The 21,449-nt window shown below is 49.4% G+C and overlaps 1 protein-coding gene across 9 annotated transcripts in view; it reads left to right on the top strand.

The window, feature by feature from the left end:
• Positions 1–21,449, top strand: part of DGKZ (diacylglycerol kinase zeta) — a 759,825-nt gene that overhangs the window by 312,108 nt on the left and 426,268 nt on the right. For all 9 annotated transcript variants that reach the window (XM_085646693.1, XM_085646692.1, XM_085646686.1 and 6 more), the window contains one exon: positions 21,119–21,227. In XM_085646693.1, coding sequence (XP_085502819.1) covers positions 21,119–21,227 — 109 coding nt within the window. The remainder of the gene's footprint in view (positions 1–21,118; positions 21,228–21,449) is intronic.

The raw sequence follows: 21,449 nt of genomic DNA, 5'->3' as shown, positions 1-21,449 counted from the left end.
GTCACAACACAACTCTTAGCCATCGCTCTTACAAGTGTGACAATCCGGACTGTTTCAGGCCCTCAAACCTGTCATTTTAAAGATTAATTGAATTAATAAACTACTGTTGGATTGCTAATCTCTAAACTGGAGAAATAGCACCACCGTGTGGCAGACTGTCATAGGTGCCGGTGTTGACATTTAAGTGTCGGTGCAGAGCACCTATAAAGTAAACCAGGGTTGGGATCAAAAATTGGTGCGGGCACCAGTAGCGGCCGCTACCAGGGAGTAGTGGTGTTGGTGGGGTGGGGGGGTTCAAATCCAAATGTTGCCAGGACTCTTGGTTTAAGAATTAGTTTACAATGGTGAACCACACCTGAATATAAGTGAGGCCATTTTTGCTCTTGCCCCTGCCCAATATGCATACATTAATGGACCGGCTCGGCGAGAGATTGGTAATGGCCTCTACACCCTGTTGGTAAAAGAGTCCCACCTGCCTCCAGAAAGGCCGCTCAGGCCCCCATGAGTCCGTGGCAGCATCTGGACTGCACAGAAACATCCCGTATCGGCCACGATCCTGTCCAAAAAAGTGGGCTACCACTGGAACTCGTATACCGACCCTGCCGTGAACTAAAGGCTCAAATTAAGCATGGCCAAGCTGTCTCACTTATGTTAAACGGAACCCTTTCTCCAGTGACCTTGAGCTCCCGGTTTTGCTACACTGCACCTTATGTAAGAGTGACTACTGTTTTGCCGTGTCCCTGCTGTAGTGTGTGAGTGTGACACTGATCTCGTTCTGTACCAGCCCTGAGTTGACAATGAGGTCTTACTGTTTGCAGTGACCTCACACCTACGTAAGACTGATCGCTTTGTCTGCAGTGACATGCAGTGTACTTTGACACTGAGCTTGCTCTCTGTAATTACGCTGGAGTGACAAGACACTGAGCATTCTTGCTACTGGTGGGTTTGCAGTGGAGTTCTGTCTGCTAATATTAACTTTGCACCAATGTTGCACTGGGCGGCCTTTGAATAATGATTGTGCACCGATCCAACAATCAGCAGTGTTCACCCTTGTTTTAACACCATTAATCTATCACAGTCTGCAAAATAGTAATGCACAAAAGAATTCATATACCATTCTTACAATGGTTTCAAATCATGAATCATTTACTTCAAGATTCCATAATTCAAGTAATGGAAAATGGTAATCTGAAGACAGTTTACCTATAACTAGAGGATCCTGGACATTTCACTAAAGAGCTTATCAGTTGCTAAAAACGCATAACATATTAATATTTAACATTATAAACATACAAAAAAAAGCTTCTCGAATAGCCACCCCCTAACATTTCTATACTGCAGCAGCACAATTGGCCTCTCCATCCTTGCAAGAAGAGATAGTCTGACGCCAGACAATGAAGAGGTAAGTGCTTCCAATAGATGACTGTGTCTCTTAGGCTCTAAATCAACACAAAATCTGAAGCCCCTCTTCTCTTTCTTCCTCCTACCACTTGGAGGAGCCATTTCCATCTTTTATAAACAGGTCCTTTTAATAAGGGAATCCGAATTGAAAATGTGTAATATTAGGATTTTTCAAGTGAGCCAAATGATAAACGGTATTGGAGAACTATATATGGTGATGAGGTTTTAGTGGTGGTCCAATACAGACAGTGTTTCTGTGCTTACATACAGTATATTGTTCTGATAAAAGTTACTGGACTATGGTTGGTTAAACGTACCTGTGAGGATTGGAGTATTTATTTTTATTTTTTATTTTTATTTGTATTATTTTTTTATTAAAGAAAAAAGGCATGTTACAAAAACAACACATTTGCAGTCATGGTGGTTCACACAATGGACAGTCTTTACCCTCTCCGAGAGCACTCGTTACAATAACTAGACAGCTATCTTATCGTGCAACTTCAAGACCCTCTGTGACGTTTTCTCTGGTCCGAGGCGGTGCACAAATCTCCCCCCTGTAAGTGTTACACTGGCCCCAGACATGCGTCCATTTGTTCGGGCACCCCCCTAGCTTCGTAGATGGATTTTTCGGTCACCATACACCAATCCATATCGTTGGACCAGTCCACTATTTTTGGGTTTGGAGCCCTCCAAAGCCGTGCATTGTTTCTTTTGGCGGTCATGAACCCAAGCGTCACCCACAGTCGCTCACTGGAGTACAGATCAGTAAGTTCCCAAATATTTAACAGTGCTAACTTTATGTTACAATAAATCTTTTGCCCCAATGCCTCCTCCATACGGCCCACCACATGTTCCCAGTACCCTTGGATCACCGCACATTCCCAGAAAAAATGAACAAATGTTTCTTCTTGCCCACACTGCCTTGCACAGCCACACTCCGGGATGTAACTCATGCGAACCAGCAAAGGTCCTGACAAATAGGATCTATGAAGCAATTTAAGTTGGACCAGCTGGAGCTGGGAGGAGATGGCCACTTTGCAAGGGGAAGCCACCACCGCCGGCCCCTCCTCGTCATCCAGACCTGCAAAATCGTGGTCCCACCTAGCCCGCAGGCTGGTCAGAGGATCCGCCATGTTATTAATGAGCTTATTATAAGTAAGGGAAATGGCCTTTTCTGGTAGGTCACTATCAAGTATTCTATCCTCAAGCGGGGAGGAGTCCGGAAGGTCGCTACCTCTAGGTAGAACTGCGAGCAGGGCATGTCTGATTTGAAGGTACCGAAAGTATACAGATTTAGCAAGTTTGTACTCCTGCTGCAGTCGGGTAAAGGGCACCGCATCTCCAGATTTCCATAAGTTGCCACCCTGGAGATGCCAATGAGGTCCCATTTATCAAAACCCTTAGACAGGATCAATCTACCCAGTTGTTCACTGTGCCATAGTGGTGTGGCTTGTGCGAGTTTGCCCTCCCAGCGCAGACTCCTATTGGCCGCCTTCCATATAGCCACTGCATGCCCGGTCGGGCCGGTGAGGATGGGCCTGCTGGGTTGCGCATAGATCGCACCACCGAAGCCGCACCCCAGGAGGAGCCATCTGTCGATTTGGAAGGCTGGGTCATCATGCGACCGATATGTGCACTGATTAATGGCTGCTAGATGCGCCGTCTTACAGCAAACAGTAATATTTTTTAATATCGGGGATCCCCAAAACCCCATCTAACCAGCCGAGCGTAAGTTTGAGTGGCGATACATGGTGGTCTGCCCTCACACAAGAGATCTCGAACAACACCGTTGAGGCTTCTGAAATATGTTCTGGGGACTGGAAGTGGAGTGTTTTGTAGTGCATATAAAATCTGGGAAGGGACATCATCTTGAACAGGGCTGCGCGCCTCAAAAGCGTCAGTGGGAGCGATTTCCAATGGAGAATGTCGGCATTAAGACGTGCCAGAGGCGGTAGAAGGTTGTGGTCATAAGATCTGGAGAGGTCTTTCGAGACCCAGATTCTCAAATATTTGAAGCCGTAAGCAGCTTCTGCTAGCTGGCAGCCGTTCGGCCATAGAGGACGTAGAGCACTGATTTAGTCCAGTTGATGGTGTACCCTGAAAATCTGACAAACACGCAGAATATGTCCAAGACGACGTTGAGGGAGGCCGCTGGGGAGGCCAAATAAAGCAGGATGTCATCCGCATATAGGGAAATAAGGTCCTCCCACGCCTTTGTCCAACGAAGTCTCCGAATAGCGGGGTTCTGACGGACCTATAAGGGCTCCAGGGCCAGTGCAAAAGAAGCTGTGATAGAGGATAGCCCTGTCGGGCGCTTCTACCAAGAACGAAAACAGGGGATTTCCTGTTAACAACCACTTGTGCAGCTGGCAATAGAGAAGTCGCAGCCAGTCAGTAAACTCCGAACCAAACCCCAATTTGTGAAGTACGGCAAACAGATAGGGCCATTCGATGGTATCAAAAGCAGATGGAGCGTCCAGGGACACCACGACCGCATCCTTCCTAGTCGTGTCTACCCTGCCCAGAACCCCATGAAGCCTGCGCAGGTTAAGAGAGGTGTTTCTCGCGGGCATGAATCCCGACTGGTCCGAATGGACCTGATGTGGGAGGACCCTGAGCAGACGAGTGGCAAGAATCTTCACCAGGATTTTCGCTTTGCATTTGAGCAATGAGATGGGTCTATAGGACGAGAATGTATTAGTGGGTTTGCCCGCTTTGGGGATGACGACTATATTTGCCTGCCGTTGATCCTCAGGTAGGATACCCCTTTCTTTACAGTCATGGTGCATGGTGACAAGATAAGGCGCACACTTGTGCGCCGTGATTTTGAACAATTCTATAGGTATGCCATTGGGACCCGATGCTTTCCCTCCCCACAGGTCATGGGTGGCCTTTTCGACTTCCACCACCGTAATCTCGAGATCCAGGATTGGAGTATTTTGAAGATAACTACATAGCAACATGTGATTTTTAATATGGTATGTTACGTGTTGTACTAGAAATAACTTTGTATTGAGTTTAAATAGAGTGTAGGTTTGCCCAAGTAGAATGATTGCATTCACGTGGGTGGGTGGCCTTCTTCTAAGGAGGTAGATATGTGTGACAACTCCTGCCTGAAATGTCTGTGATGTACGTTGGCTCTGGGGGATTGAAAGGAAGTGTGAGCAGGTCTGTGAAGTCATATCTTATTTTCGGGCACCTCATACTCTGTAAAGTTACAGGTGAGGTATCCATATATGGGAACGTCACAAGCCTTTTCCAGATGTTTGCGGGGGAGGGCCAGCAGCAGCTGTAGTTCCATATATTAAGGCAGGTCTGCCCCTGGCTGCCCTTGGCCCCCCTACCTCCATGTCACTTCCTGTGTTTCGAATGCCTCTGATGAAACTGACAACCCCTGTGGCGTTAGACATAGTTGCTCAATATGGCTTCTGCCACCAGGCATTTACTGTATGTAGAGTTCATGAATGAGGCGTTGTTGCTTCCCACATTTCAATATTTTCCTTCCACCTCCCGGCTGCTTAGAGAGTGGTCACCACGCAAGATGTGGAAAAACTTCACACATAGGATTAGGACACAGGCCAGACGCTTCCAGCCACTCACCCAATATGGCGGAGTCTTCTGCCCAAGTAGGCAAGCGCTCCAGCACCCAGCCTACTGGTAGCCGGCGCTATCGGAGTGGAATAATCTAGTTGAATACGATACAAGGTCGTATTCTCCCCGGTCTGGCAAGCAGATGCAACTGTCAGGTCAAAATGTGTCTTCATTTCGTGTTTCTCCCAGAGGAGGACGTCTCTCTCATGTGCGTTCTCTCCCATCCCTTGCTCAGCCTCGTCTCTGTCCAGCAGGTGTCGCTTCAAGGTTTATTATCCTTCTCCCATTTTAGACGAGGCTACCAGAGGGCTCTGGTTGTCTGGCCGCAAAAGGCCTGTTGCGGATTTACCGAAACCTTACAGGGGCTCAGAGCCCGCCGACTCTTTAGCTTTAGTTTCACTCGCATCTGTTCGCTTCTCATGCAACGGCGTTTCTTGCCCCTTACCTGTAGCGCACACACTTTGCCATCTCCCTGACTGGCTTCCATACTTCCACTTGTCACATTTAGGGTACTTCTTTTTGCTTTAGCACTGCACAGGAGTGCCTGTGTTTTCCAGCTGTCTCCCTCATGTGCTTCTCTCCCAGGCAAAATAGCTGCCCCACCGTGCTCTACGTTGGTGTCTCCCTTGTATTGCTGTCTCCCTCACCATGCTCTCCTCTGCCAAATACCCTGCCTCTTGTTGCTCTTGCATGCCTGGGGTTCTCCCTCCTCCATGTTGCTCTGCCTCGGTTGCTGCTTCCCCCCGAAACCTACTCCAATGCCATCATTCCCATGTCTTTTATTTTCTTTAAATAATTTTATTACTTTTATGTTTTTTGTGGGCAAAGATCAGGCAACAGTCACTTACACCTTTTTTTTTCTTTTCTTTTAGCTAATCAATCTCAGATCAGTAAATAAAAAGAAAGAAATACGTCATTGTATAGGTACCTGTGCATAATGACTCATGACAAAATGAAGCAGACAGGTTTTTTGCTCCACACAATCTTGTAATTGTTGTGCAGCATCACAAATAGGTGCCAAAGTCGAGACCAATTTGCTTTGCCAATGCTTGTATCCCCAGCCATGGCAACATGAATCATTTTAAGGTTGATAGTGTTTTATTTGTCACCGTATGATTAATGTATGTCTTCATCTCCTTTTTCTCTCTTAACAGAAGATCCGAAGCCCATGGAGTGAATCTTTCTCTGTCTGACATTCCCTAATTCTGTGTCACATCCCTACTCCCTTTCCGCATCTCTTTCTCTCCCAGCTCAGGGCAGCAGATGTCCCTGCAAGATCAATGTTTGTTTTCCTCACTTTTCCCCCCCACTAGCCAAGTAGAAGGTGTTACTGTAACAGATGTATCTGTGTGCACCGCTCCTAGCCCTGGCCAGCAGCTGTCACTGTAGCCTCAGTACATGTGTGTGCACCACTTCCTGTCCAAGCCAGCAGGTGTCACTGTAGCCTCAGTACATGTGTGTGCACCGCTTCCAGCCGTTGCCAGTAGGTGTCACTGTAGCCTCATTACATGTGTGTGCACCGCTTCCAGCCGTTGCCAGTAGGTGTCACTGTAGCCTCATTACATGTGTGTGCACCGCTTCCAGCCCTTGCCAGTAAGTGTCACTGTAGCCTCAGTACCTGTGTGAGCACTGCAACCAGCAAGTGTTACACTAAGAGCAGTGCCTGTGTGTACACCACTTGTAGTCCAAGCCAGCAGGTGTCACTGTAAGAGCACTACATGTGTGTGCTGCGCTTTGAGCCCTATCCAGCAGGTGTCACTTTCAGAGCAGTGCCTGTGTGTGCACCCCTTTCAGTCTTGGCCAGCAGGTGTCACTATAAGTTTAGTAAATGTGTGCTCCGCTTCCAGTAGGTGTCACTGTAAGGGCTGTGCCTTTGTGTGCTTCACTTCCAGTCATGGCCAGCAGTGTCACTGGAAAAGCAGTGCTGTATTCTCCGCTTCCAGCACTGGCCAGCAGGTGTCACTCCAAGAGCAGCGCCTTCATGCGCACCACTCCCAGTACTGCTGTGGAAGGTACAGAAGGCATAAATGCAGTTGTAGAGCCCATGTGTTACAGCGACGACTCCTGAGAATTGGTGGATGGTGAAGATTTAAAGAGTAGGGCCATGGCAACAATAGCTTCCCCTCCACCAGCGTGAAATGTTATACTCTGAACTCCATTTGCACGGAATACAGCACGCGTGGTCACTTTGCAAGAGTATGTTGTGGTGCACGATTTAGTGTGTGGAAGTAGTATCGAGGAATATCCAAAAGTTGGTATTGTAATTTGGTAACCCTGGCAATCATTAACTATGCTGAAGCATTGCATTGAGGTGGGTGGTTGTTGGTGTCTGTGTTAGCAGATAATTGTTCACACTACTCCCCGATAGTTTATAATAATTGGTAGATTTATGGTAATGAAAATAGTTTTCTCTCTCCTCCTGATATAAATCTTGGGGGTTATGGAGATGTGAATATCAATTTAATTGTATTTACTGTGATGAAAATAGCTTTTTAGGACCACGAGACTGTCTGCAAGGTTTGTGTTACCAGACATTGGGTTGGAGGCACCAAAAAGATCTAGGTTCTTACATAATCTTAACTCTCCCGGTGATGTGTTGATGATGACTACAGTGGGCAGATAAGGGTGTTCTGTAGTTTTATACAGAGAAGTTAAGTTTGCTCATGTGGTTTGTGCACATGTAGAAGAGTGACAGACCGGTGGTGCACAAGGATAGGATGGTGCCGAACCTTATGTTGGCACCTTTAAAGGAGGAGGTAGACAGACTGACGAAGTTTAGAGTGGGCAATGTGTCTTTATTGGGTCACACCTTGTCTGGAGAAGGCATCGTCCCGAAAATAGATCTTGCAGCGGGTTTGTTCCAGTTCGTTCATGATGCAGAGAAGGTAGTTGTTTTTGTGTTGTGTTTGCTCAAGTGCACCGAAGAACTCTTCTTGACGATTGAGCGTGAGGCATTTGTGTGTTTCTGGAAAATCGTCCTTTTATTTTCTCGTGAAAATCTTTGCTATTTGTGTGCAAACAGATCACATACCAGAAGTTCAGCTGAGGGGAAGTCAGGTTTCTTTGAATATTTATCATTCGTGCATCACCAAATAAAGTGCATTGATTTGTTTTGATCCTATTGAATTTTCTGTTTCCAGCACGCTTTTGAATAACAAAAAAATCTTCATTTTTACTTTCCTCTGCTGAATGCATGCAGTTCATTTACACGTTTATATATTTTGTTTTTGTTGCAAAGCGCTGACCTCCAGAGCCTTTCCTTTCACTCTCGCTGTACCCCAGCAAGATAGTCACGCAAGTCACTTTAAGAACTTTTCTATCTTTCCAGTCAAAGAATTAAATGTAAACACCAATCCCCATGTTAAAAGAATAAGCAACAATTTGTCAGAAAGCATAACCGGACCTTTGACCTCTGAATTTGAAGTGCAGCAAAAAGAGCCATCTTTTGACTTCCTCATCGCACCGAAAATCAGCCTTCGAACCTCTGTTTGAGGGACGCTGGTCTACAGGCTTCACTACAGAGTAATAACGACCCACCCTCAAATGGAGAGATGATAAGATATGATTTTCACAATAAATGTCGGCCTACTGCCTTTATTGGGACATTTGATAATAACCGGATCAGGGCTAGATGCATGATCGTTGGTTGCCGCTATAACCAACTCAGTTGTGTTGTATCGAGGGTAAGCTCTGGAGTGTGCGCTTTGCCACAAGACAAAAAGTGCAATGCGAGCATTGTGATCAGTGACGCACGGATCTCTGACGCTCTCAAATCCTATCCTTGAAGAACGTATCATGCGCGCGGAGCGAGCTTACACCCCTGTGAGCAGTGCTCTGACCCGTTTTATTTTGTCTTTTTTTTTTATCACAAAAGGTCTGGCAACAGCTGCACAGCTAAGAGAGCCCTAACATCTCTGCAGATCAGGGTAGCTTTGAGCATCCCGTAATGCTCCCAAACCAATAACGGCCGCACTGCGCCCATTCCAGGAACCGTACCATATTTGTGCATCTGCATTACTAAAAACAGCCAACAATCGTTGTATGTGGTGGTAATTGTTGGCCGCAGTTTATTACTTATTACATAATCACACTTGTACAACTCCCCCTGACATCCCCTTGGAGGCCGGGGTCATAAATCGTTGTCAGACATTATTACAAATGTGATGTCACGCCTTGTCAGCTGGACATCATAAATCATGGGCCATAAATCATTGTGCGTCATAAATCATTTTGCCACAATTGGCCCTTACTTTGTTGCCATAAATCACTCTGCCTGATCCCCATAAATCAGCAGCCCTAAATCATGAGTCATAAATCATTGGCACGTCATAAATCATTCTGTCACAAGCCATCACAATTTCGTTGTCATAAATCATTTTTGCCTGAGCATCATAAATCATGGGTCATAAATCATGGGTCATCAATCATCGGTAGGCCATAAATCATTCTGTCACAATCTGCTGTCATAAATCACTCTGCATGAGCATCATAAATCATCAGCCATAAATCATCGGCTGGCCATAAATCACTGGTTTGTCTTTTTGCTCATTTGCAACTCCTAGGGTCGTAAATCACCCTGACAGCTCATAGATTGTTCTTTGTTGTTTACCACGCCCCTTTGCGTGTGGGGGGTAGCCTTTTCCCTGGAGTTAGGCCCCAACTCGCTACCTTGTTAGTCTCTTTTGTGCCCCACCTTCTGGCGGGGGCTGGGCTGCGAGCGCCGTCTCCGTTTGCTACCCCGATTTTGTCAGGCGCACTCACCCTGCCGTGCGGCATCCCAAAGTGAGTGGCCCTCCTTCTACACACCGCCCTGATGGTGTGCTCCCATACAATACCAATACACTTGTTGTTTCCGCCGTTTAGATTTGCAATCTCTGTGCGCTCTTGTTGCGCGGGGGCAATTCCTACCCGGAGTTAGGCCTCAACTCGCTACCTTGTTCCGACTGTTTTGTGCCCTGCCGCCTGGCAGGGGCTGGGCTGCGAGCGCCGTCTCCGTTACCTGCCCCAGTTGTTGGCCAACTCACCCTGCCGTGCGGCATCCCAAAGTGAGTGGCCCTATTCACACACACCGTCCATATCCAACCCTTGTACCCGTAGTTCCTTTGGTTTTCGTCAGCACTGCGACGCTGCTGCTCCCTAGGTGTGAGTGGGTGGGATTCGAAAGTTGTTGGCGCCGCTCCCCCAGCTCCCATGATATGCAAGTGGGCTGCCACAAGGGGGGAGCGTCGTCTTATATCTCCCCTTCCTATTGTTCTTGGTAGGGAGAGGGCGGGGGCCTCAGGGCATTCCGCCCTGCGGCGCTTCCCGCTGGTACAAAAACAGTTCCGTTCCTTGTCGGGCTCTGGCGGCCATTATGGCGCCGGCCCTCGAGCCCCCTGCGGGGGCGGCCTCTGCAACAACGGCGCTCTGATGTCTAAAGTTAATGATGGCGAGGGAGGGAGCTGGAACTGAAAACAGCAACGCGTTCCTCCCGACTGCCCTCCTCCCATCTGTGCTGCTGCAGAGAAAAGCAACCCCCATCAATGATGCACTTCTCTAGGGCACTTTAACAGCATTGCCGCGATATGTATGTGCCCCTAAAAGGAGGTGCTGTCCATCCCTTAGAAGTGTGACCTTTTATGCCTGTTAGTGCGACGTCTCCAGCTAGCCATGCCGCTGGCGGAGGCTCCTGGGTAATCAATCCAGTAATCGCAGCAGCATGGAGGGGACACCCTTTCTCCAGTGAAGCTTGTGTCTGCCACATCAAAGCATGTGCACCCGTCTGCCAACGAGCAGACGGGCAAAGGCACCGCTCTGTAGTACTCCTGACCGCTCTTTCTAAGGGCTTATGACAAGAAATGTAGGTGAAAACGAAAATTTGAACTCGCACCTTCCCCTCTCTCCGGTTGTGTGATGGAACAAAGCATGCCTGAACCATGCCGTCTCAACCACGATCGCGCCTTTACCACACAATTTCATGGTAAAGACATGTTTGGTAAAGAGAGATGTGTGGTAACTCTCCAACACTTGTCCCTCTGCTCTGAGCCCTAAAATCTGGCCCTCCTGCGGTGTGCTCTACCCGCCCCAATCCCATAAACTATTCCAGACCCTCTAGCCCCAAAAAACTACTGCGACCCCAGCACCCCCACCCTTAGAGCTAACAAGCATTTACAATGCAACGGTCTCGGCATTGTTAAAGTTAGAGCTATTTGCATTGCTCATGACATTATTTTTGTTTATGTTTTTAAAACATTTAAAGAAACGGCATTGTTATTTACAATGTCAATAGCTTAATCACTCTCAAAAGCGAGATTTATTATGCGAGCATTATTTGGGAAGTTTGGCAAATCCATAATTATGAGGAAAACGCTGCAGCATCGCAAAATGCCAGTGGCCCAGACTAATATGCATGATTAGTATTTGGATTCCATGCCCATCCCTTCTTTGTCCTCTCTGCTGAAACTGCTGTCTGAAGTGTCAAATTTTATTAATATTAAACAAAAATGGCACTACCGTGCCAGGGCCAGACTTGGCGTTGATAATGATTGTTTGAAAAGGGAACTTTGAAAGGATACGAACTTGACCAATTCTGGTTTCAAAATATAAGAGAACAATGTAGAGGCATGCGTCTACCGACTGTTATATATAATTTGGGATATATTTCTTAATCTGTCGAGTTCAGCCACTGCATGATTATATTGTTGTCTCTTTTTGAAACTCAGGAGCAGTAACATTGTCGTGGTGTCACTAGAGCTTCAAGTGGATGCTTTTTCAATATTATATACAAGCCACAGTTACTGCTAATTTATCTTATGCAACTAACACCGATTGACAAAGCCAATAGTCCTAACTTGTTGTAGGTATCATGTTACTTGCTGTATCATTATGCCTGGAAGCAATGACAAAAGAGACAGCAAAATACAAGTCGTATAGACCCCGCGCAACACCGCCCCCCACCCCCACCCATTTTTTTGTATCCCACTTAAAGCCCTGGGTAGGATACTCAACAACAGGGCCGAACTGGAACCCCAAAGTAGGCCTGGCAATTATGTCGGACCAGCTGGAGGGTCATGGGGGAGGTTAACTGTGAAGCACTTTTGCTACAGGAAACGCCCGATGCCCGGGCAAGCCAGCCCGGCCCTGCTCAACAACCCCGTTCCCTCCCGCATTTACCTGTGATCAGGCGCGCAACACCCATTGAACTCAAAGGGCTTCAGCCCCCCCCCCCCCCGTCGTGTGTGGCAGCCCGGGATGAGACCGCTTCCCGGGCAAACACAAAGCTGCGCCTGAGCACTTCACAGGTCTTTAAAAAGACCATTTGCATGTTAATGAGGCCTTGCTGTTGGTTCACCCCTTCTAAGAACCCCCGCAGCTCCACTCTGCCTAGATTCAGCCCCCCCCACCCCCGAAATCAGCGCCACTCTGCCTACTGTTTAAAGATTCAGCCCCCCCCCGAAATTTTTGCTTAGCCCCCCCCCCCCCGAACATTAACTAGCAAGTGATTTCGCTGGTCGCTTTTTCACAAGCTCTGAACTTTGGCAGTGATGTTTCCCCTTGATAGAGAAGTTTCAGTTTCTGTATTTGGATTCCATGCCCATTCCTTCTTTGTCCTCTCTGCTGAAACTGCTGTCTGAAGTGTCAAATTTTATTAATACTAAACAAAAATCGCACTACCGTGCCAGGGCCAGACTTGGCGTTGATAATGATTGTTTGAAAAGGGAACTTTGAAAGGATACGAACTTGACCAATTCTGGTTTCAAAATATAAGAGAACAATGTAGAGGCATGCGTCTACCGACTGTTATATATAATTTGGGATATATTTCTTAATCTGTCGAGTTCAGCCACTGCATGATTATATTGTTGTCTCTTTTTGAAACTCAGGAGCAGTAACATTGTCGTGGTGTCACTAGGGCTTCAAGTGGATGCTTTTTCAATATTATATACAAGCCACAGTTACTGCTAATTTATCTTATGCAACTAACAACGATTGACAAAGCCAATAGTCCTAACTTGTTGTAGGTATCATGTTACTTGCTGTATCATTATGCCTGGATGCAATGACAAAAGAGACAGCAAAATACTTCAAACCGAGAGAGCAGGGGGAGAGGACAAGCACACCACTGCCTTTCTCCGAGGCAGAGCAGAAATGCCTCGGAGAAACGCAGCGTCGTTTTCGGATTCGGGGGCGTGTTTGTCTTTTCTCTCCTCCAGCCATTGGCTGGAGGAGAGAATGAGACTTCTTGCAAAAAACACGCCCCCCCGATCCGAAAAGGACGGGGCCTGATCGGAGTGACGGGACCTCTTCTCCAATGGCTGGCCAGCATTGAAGAGGCCAGCCAATGGAGAACAGGGGCGAAGAGGGGCGGGTTCAAGCCCCTCTTCTCCAAAACATTAAATCTCTCGACTTCCGGTTCTGCCTTCGGCAGACCGGATGGTCCCGAGACCTAAAAACTGCTCCTTTTCCGCCTCCTGCCCCGAGTCCTAAAACCACACCACCTAAAATGATTCCGACCCCAGACTCCCTCCCTGAGCCCTAAAACCAGCCGCCAACCCCTAATACCTACCCCTAGAACCCACCCGCCCCAGCACAACGTACCCAGCCATGTCCGGGTCCGTCCTTCCTGCTGCATGCCTTTCGGTTCCTCTCCCATCTGCTGAGACCCCCGGAACCCCACTGTCCTCATGGTTAAGGCATATGCATCATTTAGACAAGCGTTGTTCAACTTGCGGACAGCAGCGCGCGTACTTCAGGCCGCGTTCTTATGGCCGTTTCCCCCTCTGTCCTAAAGGCGGAGTCGAGCATGTTTGAGCTGTGAGACGTCCCCAGTAGGGGGAGGTTGGTGTCTTGACTCTGGGCAGTAATACTAGTAACTTGTTTCTTTCTATAAAGTTTGTCACCTCATCCCAGCTGTTACTTTTACCCAACTTCATGGTACACTAATCATCCCCTGGAAAGATGAAAGGCCAGGTTGGCCCTGTCGCGCTTTAAAGATCACATGCAAATGCCAGGAGCAAGCGCCTCACGTCTTGCTGCACCCTTCTGAGAATTCCTGAAAGGAGAAATCTGGATCCTTGTGTGAGACCCTCAGGGGAGGCGGCTCTGGGTCTCTTGTGGGAGACCCTCAGGGGGAGGCAGCTCTGAGTCTGGTGGGAGACCCTCAGGGGAGGCAGCTCTGAGTCTGGCTCTTTTGTGAGACCCTCAGGAGAGGACAGCTCTGGGTCTCTTTTGTGAGACCCTCAGGAGAGGACAACTCTGGGTCTCTTTTGTGAGACCCTCCGGAGAGGACAGCTCTGGGTCTCTTTTGTGAGACCCTCCGGAGAGGACAGCTCTGGGTCTCTTTTGTGAGACCCTCAGGGTAGGCAGCTCTGGGTCTCTTTTGTGAGACCCTCAGGAGAGGACAGCTCTGGGTCTCTTTTGTGAGACCCTCAGGAGAGGACAGCTCTGGGTCTCTTTTGTGAGACACTCCGGAGAGGACAGCTCTGGGTCTCTTTTGTGAGACCCTCAGGAGAGGACTGCTCTGGGTCTCTTTTGTGAGACCCTCAGGACAGATTAGCTCTGGGTCTCTTGTGGGAGACCCTCAGGGGAGGCAGCTCTGAGTCTTGTGGGAGACCCTCAGGGGAGGCAGCTCTGAGTCTGGCTCTTTTGTGAGACCCTCAGGAGAGGACAACTCTGGGTCTCTTTTGTGAGACCCTCAGGAGAGGACAGCTCTGGGTCTCTTTTGTGAGACCCTCAGGAGATGACTGCTCTGGGTCTCTTTTGTGAGACCCTCAGGAGAGGACAGCTCTGGGTCTCTTTTGTGAGACCCTCAGGAGAGGACAGCTCTGGGTCTCTTTTGTGAGACCCTCAGGAGAGGACAGCTCTGGGTCTCTTTTGTGAGACCCTCAGGAGAGGACTGCTCTGGGTCTCTTTTGTGAGACCCTCAGGAGAGATTAGCTCTGGGTCTCTTGTGGGAGACCCTCAGGGGAGGCAGCTCTGAGTCTGGCTCTTTTGTGAGACCCTCGGGAGAGGACAACTCTGGGTCTCTTTTGTGAGACCCTCAGGAGAGGACTGCTCTGGGTCTCTTTTGTGAGACCCTCAGGAGAGGACTGCTCTGGGTCTCTTTTGTGAGACCCTCAGGAGAGATTAGCTCTGGGTCTCTTGTGGGAGACCCTCAGAGAGGACAGCTCTTGGTCTCTTTTGTGAGACCCTCAGGAGAGGACAACTCTGGGTCTGTTTTGTGAGACCCTCAGGAGAGGACAACTCTGGGTCTCTTTTGTGAGACCCTCAGGAGAGGACAGCTCTGGGTCTCTTTTGTGAGACCCTCAGGAGAGGACAACTCTGGGTCTCTTTTGTGAAACCCTCAGGAGAGATTAGCTCTGGGTCTCTTTTGTGAAACCCTCAGGAGAGGACAGCTCTGGGTCTCTTTTGTGAGACCCTCAGGAGAGGACTGCTCTGGGTCTCTTTTGTGAGACCCTCAGGAGAGGACAACTCTGGGTCTCTTTTGTGAAACCCTCAGGAGAGATTAGCTCTGGGTCTCTTTTGTGAGACCCTCAGGAGAGGACAACTCTGGTTCTCTTTTGTGAGACCCTCAGGAGAGGACTGCTCTGGGTCTCTTTTGTGAGACCCTCAGGAGAGATTAGCTCTGGGTCTCTTTTGTGAAACCCTCAGGAGAGGACAGCTCTGGGTCTCTTTTGTGAGACCCTCAGGAGAGGACTGCTCTGGGTCTCTTTTGTGAGACCCTCAGGAGAGGACAGCTCTGGGTCTCTTTTGTGAGACCCTCAGGAGAGGACTGCTCTGGGTCTCTCTTGTGAGACCCTCAGGAGAGATTAGCTCTGGGTCTCTTGTGGGAGACCCTCAGGGGAGGCAGCTCTGGGTCTCTTGTGGGAGACACTCAGGGGAGGCAGCTCTGGGTCTCTTTTGTGAGACCCTCAGGAGAGGACTGCTCTGGGTCTCTTTTGTGAGACCCTCAGGAAGAGGACAACTCTGGGTCTCTTTCTTGAAACCCTCAGGGGAGGCAGCTCTGGGTCTCTTTTGTGAGACCCTCGGGAGAGGAAAGCTCTGGGTCTCTAATGTGAGACCCTCGGGAGAGGAAAGCTCTGGGTCTCTTGTGGGAGATCCTCAGGAGAGGACAGCTCTGGGTCTCTTTTGTGAGACCCTCAGGAGAGGACAACTGGGTCTCTTTTGTGAGACCCTCAGGAGAGGACAGCTCTGGGTCTCTTTTGTGAGACCGTCAGGAGAGGACAGCTCTGGGTCTCTTTTGTGAGACCCTCAGGAGAGGACTGCTCTGGGTCTCTTTTGTGAGACCCTCAGGAGAGATTAGCTCTGGGTCTCTTGTGGGAGACTCACAGGGGAGGCAGCTCTGGGTCTCTTGTGGGAGACCCCCAGGAGAGATTAGCTCTGGGTCTCTTGTGGGAGACCCTCAGGGGAGGCAGCTCTGGGTCTCTTGTGGGAGACCCTCAGGGGAGGCAGCTCTGGGTCTCTTGTGGGAGACCCTCAGGAGAGATTAGCTCTGGGTCTCTTGTGGGAGACCCTCAGGGGAGGCAGCTCTGGGTCTCTTGTGGGAGACCCTCAGGAGAGATTAGCTCTGGGTCTCTTGTGGGAGACCCTCAGGGGAGGACAGCTCTTGGTCTCTTTTGTGAGACCCTCAGGAGAGGACAGCTCTGGGTCTCTTGTGGGAGACCCTCAGGAGAGTAGAGCTCTGTATGTCTTGTGGTGCGGCCAGGGGGGGATAGGTTTATGCGTCATGGGCCCTTCTGGCGAAGATGCCTCTGGGTGTCTTGGGGGGCTCCAGGATAGAATAGGAGTCCTTGTCTGATGGCGGGGCTATGACCAGGGGCTAGCGGCACCGGCGGCTCTCATAGGGCAGCACTTACAGCGCCTGTTCAGTGCAGGGCACAGCACAGTGGTGTCGCAGGCGCTGCACCGAAGTCAAACTAACCCCTAGGCCAAGAATAGAAAGCGGGGTGCCGGGGTCTGCTCAAGCTTGTCCAGCTGCTGCTTGCCTCGCTCTGGTAAATGTCTTCAGCTGTTTCTTCCCTCAGTTGTGTTGATGTTCAGCCTGTTTGGCGCTACACGACAAGTGATCTGGAGGGATCAATACACTCAAATTAATCATAGGATACGTCAAATTATTCCTATTGTATGGTACATGGTCCCATCTTATGTTACCGCATCTCAAACCAGTCACATGCACGTGTTTATTCCTGGTTAGAACAATTCTTCATTTCTTGTTTAATTTAGTTTTTTAAATGTTCTCCATTATATTACTCTCGAAAAACAGTACACAAAGTATACAAAACGATACAAAAATCATGAAAGATACAGAAATCATCACAAGAAGATCACACAAAACACAGCAATTGTTTGCTACCCCCCCCCCTATTTTACAGTGGAGTGTTTGCTTATTGATTAGCTGCGATCCACCGCGAGGCAGTCCTCTACGCACTTGAGGTATCTATTTGCACCTCTAAATCTTGTGGGTCGTGTGCACGTCCACATAAATACAATCTTTTAAATGTTTAGGCTTCCTCCTCTCTTCAACTGTCGACGCGTTTCAGCTCTTTCATATGGACCTCACCGGGACAAGGTATAAGGAACAACTTGTGACATCTCACGTGGGTCCTTCCATTCAAAGTGTGTCACGGACTCAGTCAACAACGTGGCACATGAGGTCGCCTAGAAATAGTATCTCTAGGCCTGGCAAACTGGGGATACTTCATCTTCGAACAACCCCTTCACACGTGCCTTCCAGCACCGCCCATGTAAGCGCCTAAAGCGCTACTTCCCTGCGCTTGTCTGGCCCTCCTCTCGTTTAGGAGGGCCAGGTGCTTGTGTGTATACCTGTAGGCCTGCCGCTGCCCCTGGCTGCCTTTGCTCTCTCTGCCCTCGGCTGCCTCGGTTGCCTCTGCCCTCGGCTGCCTCGGTTGCCTCTGCCGCCTCTGCCGCCACTGCCCTCAGCTGCCTCTGCCCTCTGTTGCCTGTGCCCCCTTTTGCCTCTGCCCTCGGCTGCCTCAGATGCCTCTGCCCTCGGCAAAGCGATCTTCCCTCTTTCACACCTTAGCAGTGACAGTAGTAAAGCGAGCTTCCCTCTCTCACACAGTAGCAGTGACAGTAGTAAAGCGAGCTTCCCTCTCTCACACAGTAGCAGTGACAGTAGTAAAGCGAGCTTTCTTCTCTCACTCAGTAGCAGTGACCGTAGTAAAGCGAGAGCTTCCATCTCTCACACAGTAGCAGTGACAGTAGTAAAGCGAGCTTCCCTCTCTCACACAGTAGCAGTGACAGTAGTAAAGCGAGCTTCCGACTGTCACTCAGTAGCAGTGACAGTAGCAAAGTGAGCTTCCGTCTGTCACTCAATAGCAGTGACAGTAGTAAAGTGAGCTTCCGTCTGTCACTCAATAGCAGTGACAGTAGTAAAGTGAGCTTCCGTCTGTCACTCAATAGCAGTGACAGTAGTAAAGTGAGCTTCCGTCTGTCACTCAATAGCAGTGACAGTAGTAAAGTGAGCTTCCGTCTGTCACTCAATAGCAGTGATAGTAGTAAAGTGAGCTTCCGTCTGTCACTCAATAGCAGTGATAGTAGTAAAGCGAGCTTCCCTCTCTCACACAAAACTAGTGACCGTATCAAAGTGAACTTCCTTTGTGCACACAGTAGCAGTGACCGTAGTAAAGCGAGCTTCCCTCTCTCACACAGTACCAGTGACAGTAGGAAAGCGAGCTTCTCTCCCTCACACAAGGCAGCATGTACCATTTTCTATTTCCCCACAGAACAGATTCAGCAAGCGCAGACCGGTGCAAGCTCTGATCGCTCACAGACCAGGCACAGTTAAAGCGTGAGTGAGATGCGGAGACGGATCTCCAGAGTGGGGGGTTTAACTCACTGAGAGAAATGTACAGGTGGATGGGGGCTTCGATCTGCAAGTTCTGACACCGTTGTCACTTAGGGGTTATTTCACATCGGCATCCAGTCCTACTGCTGTCACTTGGAAATCTGCTTTTGTGTTTATTCTTTGGTTTTCGATATTTTATAATTCTCTGTGGCCAAAGAACTAGGCTTTAGAGAGGTACCACAGGTGCTTATGTCTTTGTTTCCCAGCCTCACTGCTACACCCGTTCAAAACATGGAGGGCACCGTTAGGAATGGGTGCTTAATTTGAGCCAGTCGTTTCCGGTGCTCGGCACCAGCCCTTGATTTTCAACACTGGCACTATGAAGGTCTGCCACATGGTGGCGCTGTTTGTCATACTTCGAATAGAGCACAATATCAGTTGTTTATGAATTCAAAATTCATTAACCATGACGCCAAAGCACTTCTTCTAGCCCTGTGGCCCTGGAATAGTCTGGCTTGTCACACGTGTAAGTGTGTGATGGCTGGCAGTTGTGTTGGTACTGTCACTGGCAGCGCTGGCAGCGGGTGGTGCAAGCTGCAGCGGCCCCCTGACACTTTTTTTATTTTATTTTACAAATGAAGTGCTGCGAGGAATGAACTCTACACATGCGCTGGGGCGGGTCCTGCTGGCAGTTCTTAAATCTCCAGAGTGATTACAACTTGCGGATGTGAGGTGTGCGGGGCTTACACCGCCCTGTGTCTGTGTGACCTCCATGTGGACGCCAGTGACGATGATCGGATAGGGAGGGGTCTTTGCACATTTTGTATACATCTTCACACCAAAGGCTTCCTCACGCCTGTGCCCCTTCATTGACTAGTATCTTTGTGTTTGGGGTCCCTGGCAGGTGCATAACACAGGCCCATGCATGGCCTGTGGCATGGTGGGGAAGGGGCTGTGGGGCATCCCTTCTGAGGTCTTCAAACACCACATTCTGCTGGGGACCCCAGTCGTTTTATCTTAAGCTGCTAGGCTCTGGAAATGCTGTGTTGGCCCCTGGGGTGGTATTCGGGACGAAGAATGGTTGCTGTATGTCTGTGCTGGTGTGGGGTACCTGGCGTGTGTTTGGTGGTCGGTGTGCTGCTGTGTTGGCCCCTGGGGTGGTATTCGGGGCGAAGGGTGGTTGCTGTACGTCTGTGCTGGTGTGGGGTACCTGGCGTGTGTTTGGTGGTCGGTGTGCTGCTGTGTTTGTGTTGGCCCTTGTGATGCCATTGTGGGCTGTCGGGTGATTTTACCTGTCCCTGAGACAGGCGCTCTGCGGTGCTACTCGCTGGGGACCGCCCTCTAGGATGGTTTACACGACCCTTAACATGCTGTCCAGCGCTCCTGTGGGCGGATGTCCGGTCCCTTCTCTTAGTGTTCTAGCTTCCTGGGTTATTCTTCCAATCCCTGACCTCATCAGAAGTCCCGGCTCCCAGGGGTGGCAGTGGTGGTCACTGGGAGGCTGTGCAGAGCTGGCAGGCCTGATGTCCCATGAGATTCCCCAAGACTCCGTCCAGTTCTCTCGAAGGAGCTGGGCTTCCGCAAAGGGTTTCTCGGGATGCGGCAAAAAATTGCCTGTTCTCTGGAAAAGGTTTCATGGACCCTGGAAAACGATCCTGACCCTGTGATATGCCAACCTTACCCCCGCTCCACCCCCGGATGGTGTGACTTGCTCCCGGGATAGTTCGCAAACTACTAGGACCTTCTAGGCCAACAGAATAGTATTCTCTGGTCCCCAGTAATGTCTAGGGCCCCTGTGATTTCTAGGGTCCCTATTTCTAGGGTCCCTGCATATTCTATTCTTGGCTCCTTAGACTGCTGATTCTCTGGTACAGTATTCCGGGGTTTCCAGGTGACCTGGGCTCCTGGAATGTGGTCCAAGCCCCTCTGATGAGTTGGTCTCCGGGATGACCTGTCCTGCCCAGGGGCCACTTACAGACTCCTATAAGATTGTGGGGACCCCAGATGGTGCGCTGTTGGTGTTTCCAGGCTCTCCTGTCCTCCGGGTATTTGTTGAGGGTCCCTGTAATGCCCAGGTCCTCGGGAATGTAACATCGGGTTCCTCTCCCCTCCCTTTAGTGTTGTAAGGAAATATTTACTGTTGCGTACATCATTGGTCCCTGGATGATAATCGGGGCCCCTGGGCCATCCAGGACCTCTGGAATGTAATTCACTGGGTCTCTAGCTCGCCCCGTATGCCGGGGATGTCATTCTGCCCCCCTAAGATGTTCTTCTGTCACAGTTCTCTTCAAGAGCGCATTAATGTTTCCTTTTCCTGACCACTGCGTCTTTCTTTTCCAGGAAAGCCATTGCCAAGTCCGGACTCCAGCACATGGTCGTCCAGTCACCCAGCGGGTTAGCGCCAAGGACCACCTCTGACCGCGACATCTGCAGCACTGTGGACTGGAGTGTGAGTGAGGCGCCCTGTCTCTGCTCTCCTTGAATCTTTCTGCCTATGTCTCCCTGGCCTCTTGTTTCCCCTAGATTCAAGTCTCTGCTTCACATGTATTTTAGTTTTTATCTTTCTATTTCTACAACTTTTGTCTGGTGTTCAAACAGCTTTCCCTCGCTCTAACACCTAACATATCCTTGTCTCGTTCTTTCCCTATGGCCTTTCTCGCTCCAGCTTTTC

The sequence above is a fragment of the Triturus cristatus genome, chromosome 3_1 (genome assembly GCF_964204655.1).
Source record: "Triturus cristatus chromosome 3_1, aTriCri1.1, whole genome shotgun sequence".
In the NCBI taxonomy this organism is placed as follows: Eukaryota; Metazoa; Chordata; class Amphibia; order Caudata; family Salamandridae; genus Triturus; species Triturus cristatus.
This window is presented reverse-complemented; position numbering and strand designations above follow the sequence as displayed.